This window comes from Lycium ferocissimum, chromosome 2 (assembly GCF_029784015.1).
Source record: "Lycium ferocissimum isolate CSIRO_LF1 chromosome 2, AGI_CSIRO_Lferr_CH_V1, whole genome shotgun sequence".
In the NCBI taxonomy this organism is placed as follows: domain Eukaryota; kingdom Viridiplantae; phylum Streptophyta; class Magnoliopsida; order Solanales; family Solanaceae; genus Lycium; species Lycium ferocissimum.
Window position 1 is genome coordinate 47,889,021 of NC_081343.1, and position 18,900 is coordinate 47,907,920.

Here is an 18,900-nt window from a genome sequence, read left to right on the forward strand (position 1 = left end):
CCTCCTCAAATCTCTTGTGCAAAATTGTCATTCTTATGGAAAATGACAGAATTTTTTTCCATGGTAACTTCTCGTATCATTCCTATAAATAATTATAAAAAACTGAAGAGGAAAAACAATCATTGAGTGACCTCATAAATGAGCAACAGAGGAAATTTAAAAAGACGCGAAATCATACCCAAAATAGAAGTCGGAGTACTGTTAAAAATCAAAACATAAACTAATAATTAGGATAAATAAAGAGGAAGAAACTCTATATCTCAATAATGCAAAAAGAAATGGCAGTGTAAAACCATAAAGGCAAAGCAACTAATTGACGTACTGTATATTGAAATAGATCATTATATTTTAGCAAAATAAAAAAAAAGAACAGATAATTATAGAAGTAATGAAGTAGTACCAATGATATTAATGGGAGAAAGGAAATGTGGTACAGGAATAGGCGTGGGTTAATTTAGAGATAATGAAGGATACTTAGGCAACGTATGGAAAGGGTGAAAATTTTTTCCTAAAGGATACGTCTGTTTGTTTTTTACTAATTAACTAATAGATTTTAAAATGGAATAAAGGCAAAAAATTGAGAATAAAAAAAAAATAGATTTGCTCGCTTTTGAGACATGCCACATCACCGGGCTTTGTCTCTCTTTTATATAGATATATATAAATATATATATATAGATTATTCACTAAAAGATTATTATGAATATGATCTTTTACCACCACTATGTTCATTACTACCACACAAGTTGATATTTTCGACTAGGCAGAATAAAAATTGTTGAATCGATAATCATATTAATTTTAGAAATTTATAAATGTCGTTGATATATAACTTAATTCATAACTTTAACACTAGTAGTTGATTTGCGTGCAACTCAACTATTTATGAATAACTCGGTTACATTTCACTGGTATAAATATCTAATAACTCTATCCTTCCAACATTACAAAGACAAGTGAAAAAAAATCAAATTATTCTTTATGTGTTGTTAAGATTTGAAACGGAATTTCTAAAGTAAACGCCATCTTCAAATAAAAAAGTTTGAAAGGAATACATAATAACTGAAGATTCATTAACAGAACATAGGGTAGTAGAATCTAAGTTCGGTTGATTAGTAACAATTCTCACCTCACGTCAGGTTGTAATCCTTAAAAAAAAAACACATTAATAGAATATAGGGTGCATAATTATAATATTTTTTATTTTAATTCTAATTTTATTAGTCCAGAGAGATTTTTAACTGTTTTCCAAAAGAAAAAACAGTAAAGACTCTTCACGAAAAGGGCAAAACACAGTTATTAGGATTTTGTTTGCTCAATCGGATCCAGTCTTTCATCTCCGGTAATATTTCTCCTTTTATAACTTTCTCTTTTGCCTCATCGTAACTTGGCTTCGTTATTAGCTTTACTAGTTGTGGCGTTTAGTAAAGGGTAACTTCTTATACTTTGTAAATTTTATTTTCTTGGGGCAGCTTGAAAATACAAGGATTGAGTTTTTTGTTGGAAATTTTGATGTTGTGATTTTGACCTAAAGCTGTTAATTTCATTGATAAGGAGATTTTTTTGCAATTTCTTAATGAGGGTTTGATGCATCCTTGGCCTGGTGATTAACATGTCCACTGTTTGCTACGACTCTTTTTTATGTTGTTTAGAAATTTGTATGATAGTAATAGAGAACTTCTAGTGTTATAAAACCTCAATTATTGAATATTGGAATGAAACGGGTCCAAATGGAGCGGAATAGAGACAATTCATAGCATATTTCTTGATTGTTGAACCTTTAAAAAAAAAAAAAAAAAAAAAAGAATAAGAAGGTGCATTTGGGATTAACTCATTTCTCCTTTTGACTATCTAATTTTACAGTGTATGTTTTGTGATGAACTTTTTATGCATAATATACCTTTTTGTTTTGCTTGGGATTAAGGCATAGTGGCAGCAGTAATTTATTGATATACCTTTTGATTTAAAAATTTGTGCAGCAAAGGCCTACAGATGTTATGGTAGCTGTTAGTTGGAGATAAAAGTTACTTTTAGTTACAATAGATGGGCTTCAATTTTGATGGTCTCGCTGGAGGGTTTTATTCTCATCAGTAGAAAAGAATAATTCTGGTAATAAGATGTGGATGAAATGTCATTTAGGAGCCTGTTTGGATGGGCTTATTTTAAGCAGCTTATGAGCTGTTTACAGCTTATAAGCTAAAAAAAAATAAGTTGGGGTAGCCTAACTTTTTTTTTTTGGCTTTCTGTTTTGGTAATAATTTAGATGTGGATGAATTTTAAGTCAAAATGACTTTTTAGGAAAAGATAAGAAAGATATTGCCAATTCTAGGAATGATAAGAAAGATATTGTTGAAGTAGTTATGCATTTCAGAATCTTTGGAATTCTTTCTCTTTGCTACTCATTCCATTAGACCATTTCAAGGTTTACTAGTATGTTGTACAGGATTACATATGATTGACACTTTAATTTCTGTTTATCCATTTTCAGAACCAAAGTAGCACCAGGTTATTGTTTTCCTGCTCAGCAGCTGTTAGTTATGGACCATTTTGGAGGAGGAAGTTGGTCAATGATCCCCAACATCCAAACTCACAGTAATCCTTCCACACCCTCTAATCAAGACCAATTATTTCTTCAGCAACAGCAATTTCAACAACAACAGTTCAATCAACCGCAACAGCTCTATCAGCAACAACAACAACAACAACATCAGCAGCAGCAGCAGCAGCAGCGCTATCAACAGCAGATGCAACAACAACAAATGCAGCAACAGCAGCAGCAGCAGCAGCAGCACCAGATTCAACAACAGCAGCAACAGCAACAGCAGCAGCAGCAGCAGCAGCAACAACAACAGCACCACCAGTCACTTGCCTCTCACTTCCACCTTCTACAAGTATTGGGCGAAAGCCATGATCTATAGCTTGCTATTCTGTAGAGTAACGAGACATTTCTTTTTCCTAGTGAGACCTTTTTTCTAACTTTGATTGCCATCTTACAGTTGGTGGAGAATTTAGCTGATACTATTGAAAATGGAAATCGAGATCAGAATTCAGATGCATTGGTTTGTTCATTTCTTAATTGATGCATTATATAATAGTTTGATCATTACATGTTAGTTTGCCATTTCTTCTAGTTTAATAGAGTGTATGTTTTGCTCACCAGGTAACAGAATTGAAAAACCAGTTTGAGAAGTGCCAACAGCTGTTGACATCAATATCAGGGTCGATTAGCTCAAGGTCTATGGTATCTCACGTGTATCCTTTGATATCTGTTGAAACTTGTTCTGAACTCATTCCCCCTTCCGCCTCCCACCCACCCCCCTTGCAACAAACAACAACATACCCATTGTAGTCCCACAGGTGGAGTCTAGGGAGGGGGAGATGTACGCAGACCTTACCCCTACCCTTGCGGGGTAGAGAGGCTGTTTCCGATAGACCATCGGCTCGCCCCACCCCATTATAGAAAAGAAAAAATGGACCCAACACATACATATGGAAAAAAGAACAAAGCACAATAACGAAGAGCAAAACTTCAAAAAGTATTCTCTTCTGGAAGCGTTGGATTGTTTTTTAGCTGTGTTATTGCTTTTGACGGTGCTTTTCCATTAGGGCCTGTCTGTGCAACTTATAGTTGTAAAGAATTTTACTGAAAAGTGGGGTCCATTATGTTTGAAACGATGTTTACTTGAACAAAGTTACTCCAGAAATTCTAATTTAGTTGCATATTTTGATGCTGAAATGTGGATAAGGTCATTGGATTCCTGTGTTTTTTGGACAGACGGTTGAGGGACAAAAGCGCAAAAAGGCAGAGTGCGAACAACTGCTAAATCAGCGAAGGTGTTTATTCTGGGTTGAGATACTTATATGTTTTTGTTTCTGAATGTTTTCAGTGAAAGTTGTATAATTTGCATTAGCTTCTTTATCTGATAGTCATGATTGATGCTTAATTCCAGGGATCTTGTTTCGAGGTACAAAGGCTCTGTTGAGGAGATTATTAACTCTGAACTGTAGCTGCTACTTGCATTCTAACCAGGGTAAGGTTTTGTGCTGCAAGTTGTTTCCCAAAAGAAGTTGAAATGAATCACCTGTCATTTTGTTTTAATTCAATGCGAGTGAAACTACTAAACAGTGTACTGAATCAAGTCAATTTGCAGTCTGCTCTAATACATACTAAGAATTAACTTCTCATGCTGGCGCGATTACCTTAGTATCCGGAGTTGGACATGTTTTGCTTGGTTTTCTGTTCTCATTTTCTTCCTAACTTGAGCCTTGAGGAAAGGACAGGGCACATTCTAGTGCTAGGAGAAGCCTGGTAGTCATTGGTGTATGTTTATTTTCCCTCTGCCATAGGAAGAAACCAAGTGTAACTGTCACTGGGCTATGGTAAAACTGCAAATTTCTTGTAAGTAGAGCATAGCAGATGCAATTAATTATGTGAAATCATTCAAAACGTTACTGCTGTAGTGATATCTATAGCTCGATAAATGGCTGCTCTGACTGTATTGAGAACATAAAACCTTTTGGTCCAAGGTTATGAGACAGATTAGCATTAGCTTCTTAAGTGATCGCTTGTATCTAAATCAAAGTGCATATAAGAGAAGCAAATAATTGAAGTAATGGTGCTACCTGGACTCTGGTCAGGCACCTGGAAGGCTGATTGTTCAGTCTAATACTTTACTGGAAAGATAGTTTAAGCATTTAAATGAGGTAGTTAAAAGTAGCATCGGAAGTTGGTCTTTCTACAGAGAGGACTTTGAGGGGACACAGAAGTGATCGATGTTGCCTATCACATACATAGAGAACTATCAAAAAACATGGCTATAGCAAATCGTCTGTGGAAGCATGGAGAGTAGTTTCAACCACTGGGAAGAATGGAAGTGTTTTGTACATACTGATGGACCTAATTTTGCACCCTATATCAATTTCTTGGTACCTTTAGTTTGGCGAGCTTTTTATTGGTTTTAGTCCTTTAATATTAGATTTCAAAATTCCGTGTTTGCAAAAATTGTTGGGAACTGTGATTTGCTAAAAGAATAATATTTTATTACCTTAGTTCTTTTTCTTTCTTGAATTCAATGCTACATAGAATTCAAATCAGCTTTAGGAACTTTACATATATATTGGACATCACTAGCTATCGGATTATACAAGTTGCACCCTTAATCTATTCTCAAGTATGTTAAAGATTCATTTGAAGGGCGCTTAAAATCTGATGCTAGGTGAAGCCCAGGTTGGCCTTCGCTTAGTTGACACCTTAGTTCATGCATCAAGGAGCTAAGTCGTGTCCTCTCATCTTTAATAAGTTAGACTATACCTGGCTGCTGCATTTTTCTATAAAGTTTTCTATCTGATTTTAATATCAATGGTTCTGACCTATATTAAACATCTGAATTCCCCAATGGCTGGCCTGATGAAACTTTTTCTTGACACAGGAAGACACCCCGCAACTTACAAGTTGCTATATATAGTAGCATCTGCATCTTTGTGGTTGCAACACGTCAAGCGAAGGGCTTTAGGTGGGAATTCATATTTTTCAACCTCATCACGAATTTGCAGAAGAAGATTAACTATGTGCTGTCTTTTTGCACTGATGAATCCTTAGACTCCATTGGAGACTTTGGCTGTGCCAAGATATGTCTTTGTCAAGGCTTTATCAGTTCAATGATTCTACTTGGCAGTGAAGAATTAACTTTGCAACAATTTCAAGGAAAACGATAGTGGAGAAATAATTATGGCAAAGGATAATTACAGGAAAACAATACTCCATTCGGTTTCTTGTAAATTTCCTACGTCAACAGAACAATGTCCATAAGATTTCCTAAAGTTGGTTTTTAACTAAAAAAAAAACTATCAAAGTTTTACCTTGTTCGTATGCAAACTCTTCTACTTAATCTTCCACGGTTCGACCATTTATTTCCAGACGGCTGTCCTTTTATTAGTTCAATTATATTGAACCTCCACGTTCTCCAAAACCCCTTTCACATTTAACTTTTCATTTTTTTGACTCAGTTGACTGCCTCTATTCAAACTATGAAACTTTTCGTGCTTATTTAATTGGAGTTCCCTGGTACAAATGGATGGAGCTATTAGTAGGATGTAGGATAATCAAAGGCAGCTAAGATAGATAAAAAAAAACCTGTTCAACATATACGTAACAGTGGTTAAAATAAGAGTGTTCCTTTGTTAACTGACTTTAACCCAAAACATTTTACACAATTGAGAAGAGCTTTGATAATTACACTTTTAGATTTTTCGATTGAGAATTCGTGTTTGATTTTGAAAAAGAAAGATAAGAGAATTTTGAACATTATGAATTTTGGGATAAAATCAATTGTATTTGAAATACTGAATCAATTACAAGTTACTAGTATAAGCTTTGTGGTCCCGACGTAGAGCAATAATTTGAACGCTGGCCGCAATTGTATGCTAATTCCTATATCAGCCTTCCACTACATTAAAGATCAGTAATTGCGTGGAGTTCAGTTTAAAAAATTTAGGTAGCTCAAAAAATTTAGTAGTAGTAATTTTTATTTCAAAAGTGAGTTCAGTTTTTTAAAATTCAAATTGGCCATTGATAAGCATTGACATTTAACATGGGCTGGACAGAGTAATAATTTTTACATTTACCTTCCCAACCAATTCCAGGGGAAAACTGGTCTCGTTCAATTTCACACGGTTAATGCTTAAAACGCAAGTAAGGCGATCGAACTTTCGTTTATTTTCTTTTTCTTTGTGGTTAAATATAATACATAGTGTATGTTTTCCCAGCTAATAGAATAATAATATTTAAAAAATTGAAATGCAGGTAATTTAATGTCATTAAAGTGTCTTCGGTTCTAGTCAGTATATGCTCATAAATCAGGACATGCAGAAACTCGTGAACCTTTCGTTTTCAAAAATTTTCCCTCCCACTTATAATCATATTTCGAAAACCGAAAAAAGAAGGAATAAGTGCCTCCGATCCCCATAAATATAACAGTTTATAAGAGAGTGAATTCAGTCTATTTGGCTATAAAACAGTAATTATATATTGAGTGAAAATAGTAATGGGAAGTGATGATTATTGCAGCATATCCATTATCACAGCAAGAGCTTGTACAGAAATTAGGAAAAGAAGATCAGAAACGTGTACTACTTGTATATCGCCAAGGTGGATTTTCTCGCGGTGGTTTGAGAGAAGTGGTAAGGCTGCAGAGAAAGTGAATCATGATGAGAAACAGCTTCAATATGGTAGCAGAAACAATGACAACAACAAGAAGAAGAAAAAGAAGGAGCATTCTCTTAAAGAATTTGATACCAAGTCATCATCACCATCTATGGCACTGGAAGACCCAGGTAATCAATCATTTTCATGTTGAATCTATTAAAGGACCTTTTTTTTTGTTCTTTTTTTGTTTTTTTAGCAACATGGTAAAAGATTTTTGTTTTCTGATATCCAACTGCGTGTTCGGTATCCACTTTGGATTGAGAATGGAAGATTCTACCTATTCCCATAACAATTGGAATCTAGATTGCGGTCGAGGATTTAAATTCATTATATTTCTAAAGTTAAGGGTTCAATCATATTATTTATTACAATTTTAGTCAATTTTGCATTTAAATTTATGCTTCGTGCCGAAAGTATGGGGTTCGATGAATCGTTGATTGAACACTTCACTCCGCCATTGACTTTGGTGGTAAAGATTTTCTTTCTGTTTGTGTATATGATTTTGTTGTGTATACTACTTGGATAATGTATAAGAATTACTTTTCTTTCGAGATTCTATACACATTTAAAGGATTTAATTTATGTAAAAGGATTGATGTAAGAATTTTTATATTATGAGTATAGTTTAATCTGGCATTGGCGAGTGAGTCAGAGACTTACAGAGTTCATTATTTCCACACAAACCGAAAATTAAACTATTGTATAGTTCAAAAGATGATAAACAAAAATTGATCACTATTAACTTATGTCATAGTGAACGTATTCCAGATGTTATTCCTATGATAAGACATGCTTAATGTATTTGAAATAAGTCTCTAGATCGAGGGAAGGCAGGACGAGGAGAACTACCAAACGGTTTACCAAAATAAATAAGTACGTATACATTTCAAAAAATTGGGTACATGGAAAGATTCATATTAACGTCGATTTTAAGGCTAGCATTTAGATTTGTTTTTGATAGAACCAAGTGCCGGTTTAATAATAAATGAGTAGGACCATGTTTGCTTTGAAATAAAAAAACTGAGAAAGACATTCTTTTGCCAAATCCTCTGCCTTTTAATTTTATTCCTACCTTCCGGCCCAAATTTATTAATTTTTGTTAGCTAAGATGTTGACTAACTAGAAAATAAGAGTTTATGTTATATAACCGGAAATTTTACATCATCCTATCTTCTTTATATGTCACAAGCTTACTTATAGATAATTTTTGATGACCTGATAGTGAAAAAAAAAATTATAATAACAGGGTGTATAACTTAAGTACTGCAGGTTTTGTATCCCTTATTTTCTTTTCTTTAATTAGTTTTACCTCTCAATAAACAAGATTCGACATCTGAAACCATTCAACCTAAAAGATGATTTTCAAATATAAGCTCACAATTTGAGCATATTTTCATCTAAGATGGAAACTTTATTACCTCTGATTTGAAATATTGCAACCTCCTTGTAGGTCATGGAATCAACTTTTGATGCTACTTTACTATTTTTCCTTGACATTTTTCGTATTATATCCAGTACAACTATGACAATGTAATCACAGGATAGCAATTTGTTCATTTTGCAATAACAATAAAAAGATGGACATGAAATTTGTTACTTAAATTCATTATTTTGTTAGTAGAAAGTGACTCATGTGTGCACCCAGGGGTGTGGTCTAGTGGTCAATGAAATGGGTTGAGCTATTGAGCACCATGAGGTCTCAGGTTCAATTCCCGAGACAAAAACACTAGGTGGTTTCTTCCCATCTGTTCTCCTTGGTGGACAGAGTTACCTGAGAATGCCTATATTAAGTGAGATGAAATTGACTCGTGATATAAGCCTAAGCAAATTCATGTATTCCATGCCATACTTTTATGGTTTCAGCTTTGCAGTATTTACTGAAACAAAATTAATCAACAAATCATGCAGGAGGGGACAAGAAAGCGGACTCTATGAACCTAGGCATTGGATTTGGTCTAATTTATCTGTTTAATGCTACCAAAAATGAGCTGAACAAGATTATTGAGATTCGTAGAGAAATGGAAATCCTGCTTCATAATTCCAAGATGGAATTCCAAAACCAAGCAAGAATCAGAAATAGTATTTCTTCTGCATCAAAATCCAGAGCCAAAATCTCACACTACGATTCAGATTGTGTTGAACAATGTACATACTCAACTGACATTGAAGAAGAAGCAGAAATCACTTGCAGCCGTGATCACCTTTTGAACTGCAAATTAATGGAAAGAAGGGAAAGGAATTTGGAAATGAACCAACTTGAAGCAGAGCTTGAAGTCGAATTAGAACGTTTGCACTTCGATGTAGATTCAGAAGTTTTATTGAAATATCCAACACAAAGAAATGCAGAGGTATGTTTTGTAATGTGTTAGCAGTTGCATTTGTTTAGATTACAAGTTGGAGTTTAACATAACTAATGATAAATTGCTTTTAGTTTAGCATGAGCAAAGCGAAAAAAACGTATAATTTTCTAATTGGTTTTGTGCAAGACCTCAAGTAGTGAACTTGAATTGTGGCAGATTATGGATGAATATAGCTCAGGGGAAGGAAGCCTTAGCACAGGGTTTGCAGAAGTCTACAACCCTATAACAACAATAGAAAACTGTGGAGTTCCTGCTGAAGAATTAAACAGGAGGCTGCATGAGCTTCTACAGACAAGGCAAGAAGAAAGGATCAAAGAACTGGAGTCAGCTTTAGAATCCACCATGCAAAAACTTGCAGAAAAAGAAAAAGAGATCTGTTGGTGGAGAGATACTGCCAAGGTCTTTTCTCAACATGCTCCGAGTCGTCGATCGCTTGGTAAGTTAGATTAAAAGCTACACCAAACTTCAAGGGAATTGTCCAAAGTCTTTTTGGATAGAAAGGAATTAGGAAAAAGAAAGGGAAGTTGTTTATTTAGAGAAAAAAAAAAAGAGCTTTTCAATGGATACAGTTTCATGTAAAAGAGGGTGAAGGAAATAGACCATAATATTCATATATATACTAAAGTTTAGTTTTGAAATAGCAAGAGGAATGGATGCATTCATTTTGTTTGAGGTGGTTGCCAGGGAGTTATTCTCAGGAACATACTAAAGGTCTGTTTCGCATGTTATCTGCTGATGAAGAATAAGATAATTTTCTATGAGAGAATGAAGAATAGTCGGTAATTTGAAAAACCAAAAGAATAGTCAAAACTAGCATGCATGAGATTCTTTCTCAAGAGAAGAAAAAAGCACTGGTTGATAACCAAAATCATATACATGTACAACAAAAGAAAATATAGTCACGACTTATAGTGACAATACATTGAAAACCCCTACACTCTCTCTTGGTATCAAATATGGTGAAACTGTAGGATTATTGGCAATGAGAGAGTGAAGTTGAGCAAGATACAACCCTGACATCTGCTAATTAACTGATGGTATGTGGAGGAATCATGAACAATAACATCACTAGAGTAGTAGCTTTGAAAAGAAGAAATTAGAACCCTTTTCAACATGTTTGATGCGAGCATTAAAAAAATAAAATAATTATCGCCATAAATGTGGCACGGAGACTACTGCAAACATACTATGTTTGGAAAAGCACTGCACATCCTATAGAAACTAGCAGATATAGAGGTTCTTTGCAACTACAAAAGTAACACATGTATACTGTTGACTCTTACTGGAACATGAGATGGTATACAAGGGCGGATCCACACCATTGGGTGTGGGTTCCCCGGAACCCGCCACTTTTATCCAAACCTTGTATTTATAATGTGAAACCCTTTAAATATATAAGAAATTTGAGCTGAAAACCCACTAACAATGTATAACACTGCTAGCTGAGAACCCACAAGCTTCAAATCCTGAATCCGCCTCTGATGGTATACATACTCTTAATACATAAACAAATGCGGAATGGCCTGTAAACTTTGTTTTATCTCCTTATCTCGTTGAATTCTTCCAGAAGTTTCTCAATCGTCTTCCTTGATATAATTTTTTCAATCTCGAACACCCTCATCTCAGCAGCTAGACCTGTAAAATTACGTCAAGAGTTCACACCTAACATTTGGGAAAGGGTATGTTTACACTAAAATGGTAGTTCATGAAATTGCATCTATGGTATATGAAAAAAGAGCCAGCTATTTTTTTTTCCTTCCCTCTTAAAATATCCCTAAGTCCATGTAGAAACAACTCTGTATGCATTCTTGATACAGAAAAAAAAAGATGGTGAAATATGGCTTCAAGACAGAAATATAATCTTGAGACGGATCAAGTTCTATATGAAGAAATGTAGCTCACTGACCTGATTGACGCAAAGCTTTGAGTGGAAGCACATTTGCATAGGAGTAGATAAAATGGAGCAGGCTTTTCATAAGCTCAGAAGTTTCAGCTGAGACTAGAATCTCCCTCTAAAATTAAAAGCCAGGAACATGGTTAGATTGCTTGAACATCAGCAAAATTGTATGCAATATCACATATATCCAGTTCATAGAAGTACACACAAAAAAGAGCCAATAATGCGCCATGATCCTTCATCCTAGCATCTAACCCTCGAATATGCAGACTCACTGTGAATTCCACACAAGGCCTTTTCATTTTAGTTTACAGAAGCATGAAAAAGGAAACAATTATAGCCATGGTCTTGTTTCCCAAAAGCTGAAACTGTTATAGCATCATCAATAAGTTAAAAGCTCCATTTTGATCATATTACGTTTGTTATTTCTGTTCGCATAAACAAATTGGAAAAATCTTTTAACGAGTGACATAAAAGGAAAATTTCACCCAAGAAGTCGCTAAATATAAGTAAAGTCGCAATGAGAATTAGAAATAAAAGAACATTGTTTTAGAAGACAAATTTAATAATAAGCTTAAATAAGCCACCAGGCACTAACAGTATACGGCAAAACTAGAATGATCTGCGGGACAGAAAATGGAGCAACTTGATCCATCAAAAATAGAGTAAGCATTCAAAATAGAGTAAACCTTGAAGCTCTTCACTGCATCATAATACCCTGAAACGATCAACAAGATGCTAAGTTTCTCTAGTTCTGCATATCCAAAAGAAAATGATTGTCAATCCAAGCTGTGTTATCGCCCTACAGTCAAAGTTATATCTGATAAAGCATATTCTCAATGAGTGCAAGTATATTTGGCAGGAAGAGCTAAAGTAAGAAAAGTTAAAATTCTCTACCAGCCCATCACCCTGGCACCCTGCCCCCTCATCCTGGCACACAAGAGTAAAAGAACTCTTGCAGCATGATAGATTTTCTTTTGATCTTCCTTGATGGGGGTGAGTTGAAAAACAAAGAGAGCAAAAGATTATTCTACCACTGCAATATTAACTGTAGAAAAGGACCAAAAGGATTGTCATGTTTGAGACTACACGCACTTGATAAATGAATGGCACTGAAAGAAAGAAAGTAAACAAAAAATGGAAATAATTTAAGCAATATCTCTAACAAAAATAAGACCACCAGCCAACTGCTAGGGGTTTTCTCTCCGTGGTCAATAAGATGAGTCAGACTGAGTGTATCATATGAAAAAGAACTACAGTTGGACGATATGATGACAGTTATCTTGGGATTAGTCAGTGATTGAAATATTTATACTTCCAACTAGGAAAAGGAGCAGTATCAATTACTTACGCTGGAAACTTCTTATGTTTTCAGCTGAAGTAGACTGATGTGATAAGAGCTCTCTTATAGGTATTCCGACTGAACTCATTCCAATATTTGAAGTCCCCATTCTTGATCCTGTACCATCAGGTTTCTCTGCTGCAAGCTCTGAAGGTCAGTCACATAAATAATACACTATAATGAATCATCTAGTTTAAAGTGGTATACTTGGACAAGGCTCCCATAAAAGCTTTAAATAAATCATGAGATTTGAAATGGTTATTATTTGGACAAAGAGAAGCAGATGACAATACCCGATTTTGACCATCTTTTAATATCTTTCTGTAAAACTTCTCCTGCTCTGGGGTCAGCTGCATCCAATTTTGACAAATTTGTATTATCTTTTCGTAAAACTTCTCCTGCCCCAGGCTCAGCTGCATCCGACTTTGGCAATTTTTTGGTATCTTTTTCTAAAACTTCTCCTGCTCGGTGGTCAACTTCTGATTTTGACAATTTCTTAATATCTTTTTGTAAAACTTCTCCTATCCTGGGGTCAGCTGCATCCGATTTTGACAATTTCTTAATATCTTTCCGAAAAACTTCTCCTGCTCTCGGGTCAGCTGCATCATGCATTTTGTACCTCACTGAAAATGACAAAGTTTTAATTGGGAGTTGAGTCTGATCACTCTGGAATTAAAACCTAATGAAGAATAACGACTATCAAAGCTGCATAACCTACAAATTTCATAAAGACCATTACATCCAAATCGACCTGCCCCGTTTATCAACAAGGTGGTCATGTACTTATCCTTTGTTGTAGTTTGTGGATTTGTCAAATTTCCAGTATCCACGAGTATACCTGCCAGCTGCACACATAATCAGATAGCTGAAGATATTATACAACATAAAGACATTTGAACAGTGGACACCAAAAGGGCATTGGTTGAGATAATAGATGTCCTTATGCCATCCAGAGAAACCCAAAGCATGGGCAGAGCAAACAGATGGGACCTATACTGTAGGTTGGGATAATAAGAAGAGGATAAGCATTCAAGCTTCACAAATTTGACTTCCAAATGTAGTCGACATATTCATTTTTCACGGTGGGAAAAGGAGCCAACAAATACTTTTTGCTGAATAATTAGTAGAATACAAGGACAAGCTTTAGTCAGAGGTGCAATATTGTTCATTGTTATCAAAAGAATCGACAGAAGTGGGAAGGATTGCACATCAACAAAGTTTTGAATGCAGTAACCAAATTGAAAACTTTTACAGCCTCGAAAATAAATAATTTTAGTAGAATCTCACACTTCATGTTAATGCTAGCCATAAGGTCGTCCCAGGTGGGATGTGTTGGGGGGGGGGGGACAGATGAAAATATGAAATATGATAAATCCCTCAGCAAATCTTTGTCAGGTACACTAGAACCAGAGACCAAAATGTATAAACTAATTCTCTTAAAAGTTGCCAGAGACCTCCCTTGATATTCACCAAAAAGTGATATTAGAGGTTTCCTTTTGAAATTTGTTTCCTCGACTAAATGCATATAAAGTTCATCTCATACTAGAGTCATTGATTCTACTACGATCCATCTCGGAATAGTGTGACCACTTCCAAATTGGAATTGCTATTACTCTTCCAAATCTTTTCACCATTAAATATAGAATAGGACCCTTTTTCTCAAACCAACATGAATTTAAATGAATGGTCCAGCTTCATTACAGCTAACAACAATAACCTAATTTATCGATACTAGTCACAAGAACCAGGGCACAACATTCATTTTGAAAGGGAGTAGAAGTTTCACATTTCCCACTGGGATTTTGTTTGCAGTTAAAAATTCTTATCATAATTTTCACCCTGCAAAATTCCCTTTCATTATCTATCAAATTATTTTGTCCTAAGGTTGTGACCTTCTTCTCAAATTTATATCCTAATAAATAGGTAAAGAACAGATTCCGGGACTTCAGGCATTGGTACCAAATTGACAATTTCCTTTTTCTTTTTCGACAAGTCCAAACAACAGGGTTCTGGTACTGAGGGGAGATGAAGAAAGTGATCTTTTTAACATAATAGAGAACTTCATCCACACAAATAAACTTGCATACACAATGGAAAATCTAGATATCGGAGCTAGTACCAGAAGTCGACCAAACCCTTGACCGGCCAGTATCTCTGGTGAAGTACGTGCAAATTTGTCAGCAATAAGTGTGCAGCATGATGCCTCCTACAATAAATAAATTTCATACAAGGCGTCAAATGAGCAGATAAGAACATCATTTGGCTCCCTGCAGCAAATTTGATAGCATAAACGCATGAACCTTAGGACTACCTAAACCACCAAAGCTAGCTCATGAGGTGAGGGTTACCCAAGGCCTATCTTTCTCCAATTTCCACTAACTCCTGCTATAACATTTCTCTAGTTGTTCTTAAATTTATTGGAGAGCAAGCAACACTGGAATAAGTTTAAACTTCCACTAAATAAGCATTTGTGTAAATAAACACATATAAATCGAATTTAGTGCAGCTTAGCAATACTAATCCTCGCTAACTAGTTTAAGAGCACGAGCTTTTAGATGTATAAAAGAGTGTTTTTGAAACATACTAGAAGAAAAGACAAGGAAAACAATATCAGTATGTTGGCTTTCCCTTAAATTTCTTATGGAATGAGGAAGATACCTTCCCAACAGTGACAGCAGCAACTGAAGAATAAGGTGTATCTTCCTGCTTAAACAGAAAGGTCAGAGCACAGACAGATTTTATTAGTTGACATGACCAAAGCGTAATGGAGATGCAGAAACAAGACAAATCAAAATAAAAGAAGAACCTCTCTGCAATTGAAGATTTCAACCACTGCATCCTTTAATGCCTGCTCCAATAAGCAGTAAGTAATCATCATTTAACTGATTAATACCAAATCAGCAACCTTGAAACAGAGTACTTACCTCCTGATTAGCTGGAAGCTTGCCACAATTGACTAAAACTAGTTTAAGACTCCCATATAAATCATAGTAGGACAGGTCAATCTGTTCAAAGTTTAATGAATGAGAGAACATAATTAAAATATGTGACAAACAATATCAAGTTATCAACTGAATAAGAACGAATTAGTTGAGCATATTTAGAGAACAGAGACGTTTTCTATTTATATTGAAGACAGGATCTTCATGCCCAGGACCACCGTTTAGATTCCATTCCGGGTTTTCATTTTCTATGTGGACGTAATTCTAGAGAATCTAGACTAAAATTTCATTTCCGTTCCTAACTTTGCATATAGAATGGAACATACCTCATCAACGAAAATTAAGGAAGATTGATCAACAAAGCAAGAATCTAGCAGCCATCTGAACTCAGCATGAGAATGAACATTCGACCTCTTCATGTTGATGACAGGCACGGTGCATAACTGGTCATCATTTAATGCTTCATGCAAGTAAAAAGCATACATTATGGTTGAAGCAACAGATCCAACATCTGCATCCAGATACAAACAAACTTACAATTAAGCTCAACCAGTGTAAGACGCAAGTCGTTAAATGGCCACAGACACACTTTCGAGCTATTGTCTGCTCTCCAAGATTAGGATTTTTTTCTTCTCTCCTGCAGTTTATAAATTCTACCAAGCAAATATTTCTCGAATAATGCGACGGGACTATATAAGCTCAGCAATTTCTATTTTTCGTCCTTGAATTTGCTTCAAACCTATTTACCGAATTGCAACATACTAAAATTAAATGAAACAATAGAAGCTGGTTTACTAAGGTGGCACTTTTGATTGGACAATGAATGGTTCATGGAGGTTACCGCAGCAGTCCGGCCCAATCACTGCATGCAAGAATCTTGATGGTACTCCTGCACTGACATCATCTCTTCTTGCCTTTAGAAACATATTCAGCCTGTGAATTCCTTGACATGATCCAATTAGGACTTCCATCTGCAGTGAATTTCCACAGTAGAACAATGCTGCAGATGGAGGAAGTGGAATGTCGGAGATAGTTCTACTTTTCTTGATCACACTATAAGATCTTTCATAGGCAGGCAAAGCCACTGACTCATATACATCATGCAAATCAACCTTCAAACCAGACCAAGGACTTCCCGCAGGGGAGGAATTCAACAAGGATAATGACCGACCAAGAGGTTCACAAATACTTTTTGAAGCTGAATAAGGAGAATGTTTATCATTATAAACATCATTTTCAGATAATTTTGCACTAATCTTTTTCTGTCCTCGGTTACCAACATCAGAGGCCGACCTCGTTGTGACTTTTCTAAGGATATCTAAACCACTTCCTTTGTTGATGACTGCAGTCTCACCTCTTCGCATTCCATCGAAAAAAGGGTCATCTCTGGCACGTACATATTTTTCCTGAAAGTATAGCAGAAAGAGGTAACTTAAGTACTAATGCAGCTATAAGCGTGTTTTCCCTTATGTCAAGCAAGACCACAGATACACGCTTGATCAGGTATTTCGATTGGAATTACACGGCAGAATCACTGTTTGGATAACTGAATATGATAATAAAAGAAAGCAACAGGGCACTAAACTTTGTTTTCATTTATATTAGAAATAATGTCAGGAATTCTAATTATGCCTGAATTGATTATAACATATTGGGACAAATGATACAGTTATGGGAACAACATTTAAAGCATGAGAGCCAGCATCCTGGGATCCTTATGGATCAAATGACTATCAATGCATGTCTATGAAGCCTCTATGATGACTAGAACTGTCTTAACTGTCACATTTTACAGGCCCGGCGGCCCACTTACATATGTATATATGCCAGACTCAGAGGCGGATCCAGGATTTAAATTCTAGGGTTTCAATCTTAAGATTTTTAGTATTGAACCAATTATATTTTTAAAATTATGGGTTCATATCTACTATTTATTACAATTTTAATAATTTCTTGCACATAAATTTATGCTCCCGTCAAAAGTTAGGGGTTCAATTTGAACCCCACCTCATATGCTAGATACGCCAGTGGTGCCAGTGGCATCTTTCATTTGTTCCTACCCAATGTTGTATCATTTGATTCAGATTCATTAGCATTTGCACAATTTACATATATGGATGGTTCACTCGGTCAGGTTAAGGCGCTGGATGCCGATCCGCCTGTTTGGGGCGTGACAAACTTGGTATCACAGGTCGTAATTATTAATTTCTAGACCATCCAATGAGTGAACCATAAAACAGAAGTTAATCCAAGTCAGATAGAATAATGTGTCAAGTTACTTCAGCTATGATCAAGCAATAAAATGAAGAGTCAAAGCTGAATTCTCCATGCAAAAAAAATCAAATGGAACATGTAAAATGATATTCTACAAGCACATGAAAAAGGGTCTAATAAAACTTGAAACTTTGAGTTGACGGAAAATAAAAATTCTCACCTTGTGAAGTTCGGCCATTGGAGAACAGAGGATGTACTGAGAAAGAAAAGAAGTCTTTTGAAAGATAAAATAGATAGAGTGAAAGGAAACATAAAGATTTGGACAAAAGAATGAGACGGTAAAGAGTACAAAAAACAGAAAATAATTCCAAAGTAGCTTCTTGTGGAATCCGCCATTGCAGTAGCTCTTGTATGAGCATACAAGATAGTTGAGCCAAGACAAAACAAATAATAACTCCCTCCATAAAATATTTTAGGGAAAAGACCAAATTTACCCCTCCTTTACTGGGTTATTTAAAAGATAAAATTTCATAAATATACAAGTTGGTCACTTACATTACAAAAAAATAGTTCAAGACTTACATTACAAAAAATAGCCCAAAATATACAAACATATACACACATATACAGACACTTATACCAACATATACAAACATATAAGAAGAGAGAGAGAAGTTTGGGTCATTTTTTATAAGAATTAAAAAAATGGGTCAATGTTGGTAGCATTGTTCTCCAATTAACATACAGTGTAATTTTCTCTATTTAAAATACCCCACTTTTTAAAAAAAAAAAAAAAAATTAACCCGTTAACCCCTAAAACCTATTTCATATAAATAGGAATGAGAAAATTACCGCCAAATACCATTCAGTATGTAGTTTACAAAATATGTACATAATGTATAAATAGTGTATAAAGTATACTAAATATCTATATACTTTAA

At 35.2% G+C, this 18,900-nt stretch overlaps 3 protein-coding genes across 6 annotated transcripts; 2 read left to right on the forward strand and 1 right to left on the reverse strand.

Moving 5' to 3' along the window:
- Positions 1–1,186: 1,186 nt before the first annotated feature.
- LOC132041431 (mediator of RNA polymerase II transcription subunit 9) lies at positions 1,187–5,865 on the forward strand. 2 transcript variants are annotated; one of them, XM_059432149.1, is made up of 7 exons: positions 1,187–1,342; positions 2,489–2,891; positions 2,997–3,059; positions 3,161–3,241; positions 3,776–3,834; positions 3,951–4,031; positions 5,430–5,865. In XM_059432149.1, the coding sequence occupies exons 2-6, from the start codon at positions 2,538–2,540 to the stop codon at positions 4,006–4,008; spliced, it is 615 nt and encodes a 204-aa protein (XP_059288132.1). In that variant the 5' UTR covers positions 1,187–1,342; positions 2,489–2,537; the 3' UTR covers positions 4,009–4,031; positions 5,430–5,865. The 2 variants fall into 2 exon arrangements, with proteins under 2 accessions (XP_059288132.1, XP_059288135.1); XM_059432152.1 differs by having other exon boundaries at positions 1,326–1,431.
- A 617-nt stretch (positions 5,866–6,482) lies between these two features.
- LOC132041417 (protein POLAR LOCALIZATION DURING ASYMMETRIC DIVISION AND REDISTRIBUTION-like) lies at positions 6,483–10,229 on the forward strand. 2 transcript variants are annotated; one of them, XM_059432134.1, is made up of 4 exons: positions 6,483–6,691; positions 6,803–7,332; positions 9,113–9,552; positions 9,691–10,229. In XM_059432134.1, the coding sequence occupies exons 2-4, from the start codon at positions 7,044–7,046 to the stop codon at positions 10,012–10,014; spliced, it is 1,053 nt and encodes a 350-aa protein (XP_059288117.1). In that variant the 5' UTR covers positions 6,483–6,691; positions 6,803–7,043; the 3' UTR covers positions 10,015–10,229. The 2 variants fall into 2 exon arrangements, with proteins under 2 accessions (XP_059288117.1, XP_059288122.1); XM_059432139.1 differs by having other exon boundaries at positions 6,486–6,691; positions 9,721–10,229.
- On the reverse strand, positions 10,101–18,719 carry LOC132041407 (uncharacterized). Of its 2 annotated transcripts, none has more exons than XM_059432130.1 (13): positions 18,180–18,719; positions 16,587–17,151; positions 16,072–16,256; positions 15,728–15,808; positions 15,610–15,651; positions 15,462–15,506; positions 14,923–15,009; positions 13,522–13,648; positions 13,097–13,426; positions 12,813–12,938; positions 12,151–12,215; positions 11,471–11,576; positions 10,101–11,199 (listed from the first exon to the last, which is right to left on the reverse strand). In XM_059432130.1, exons 1-13 carry the CDS (start codon positions 18,195–18,197, stop codon positions 11,102–11,104), a joined length of 1,875 nt encoding a protein of 624 aa, XP_059288113.1. In that variant the 5' UTR covers positions 18,198–18,719; the 3' UTR covers positions 10,101–11,101. The 2 variants fall into 2 exon arrangements, with proteins under 2 accessions (XP_059288113.1, XP_059288106.1); XM_059432123.1 differs by having other exon boundaries at positions 12,813–12,941.
- Positions 18,720–18,900: the final 181 nt, after the last annotated feature.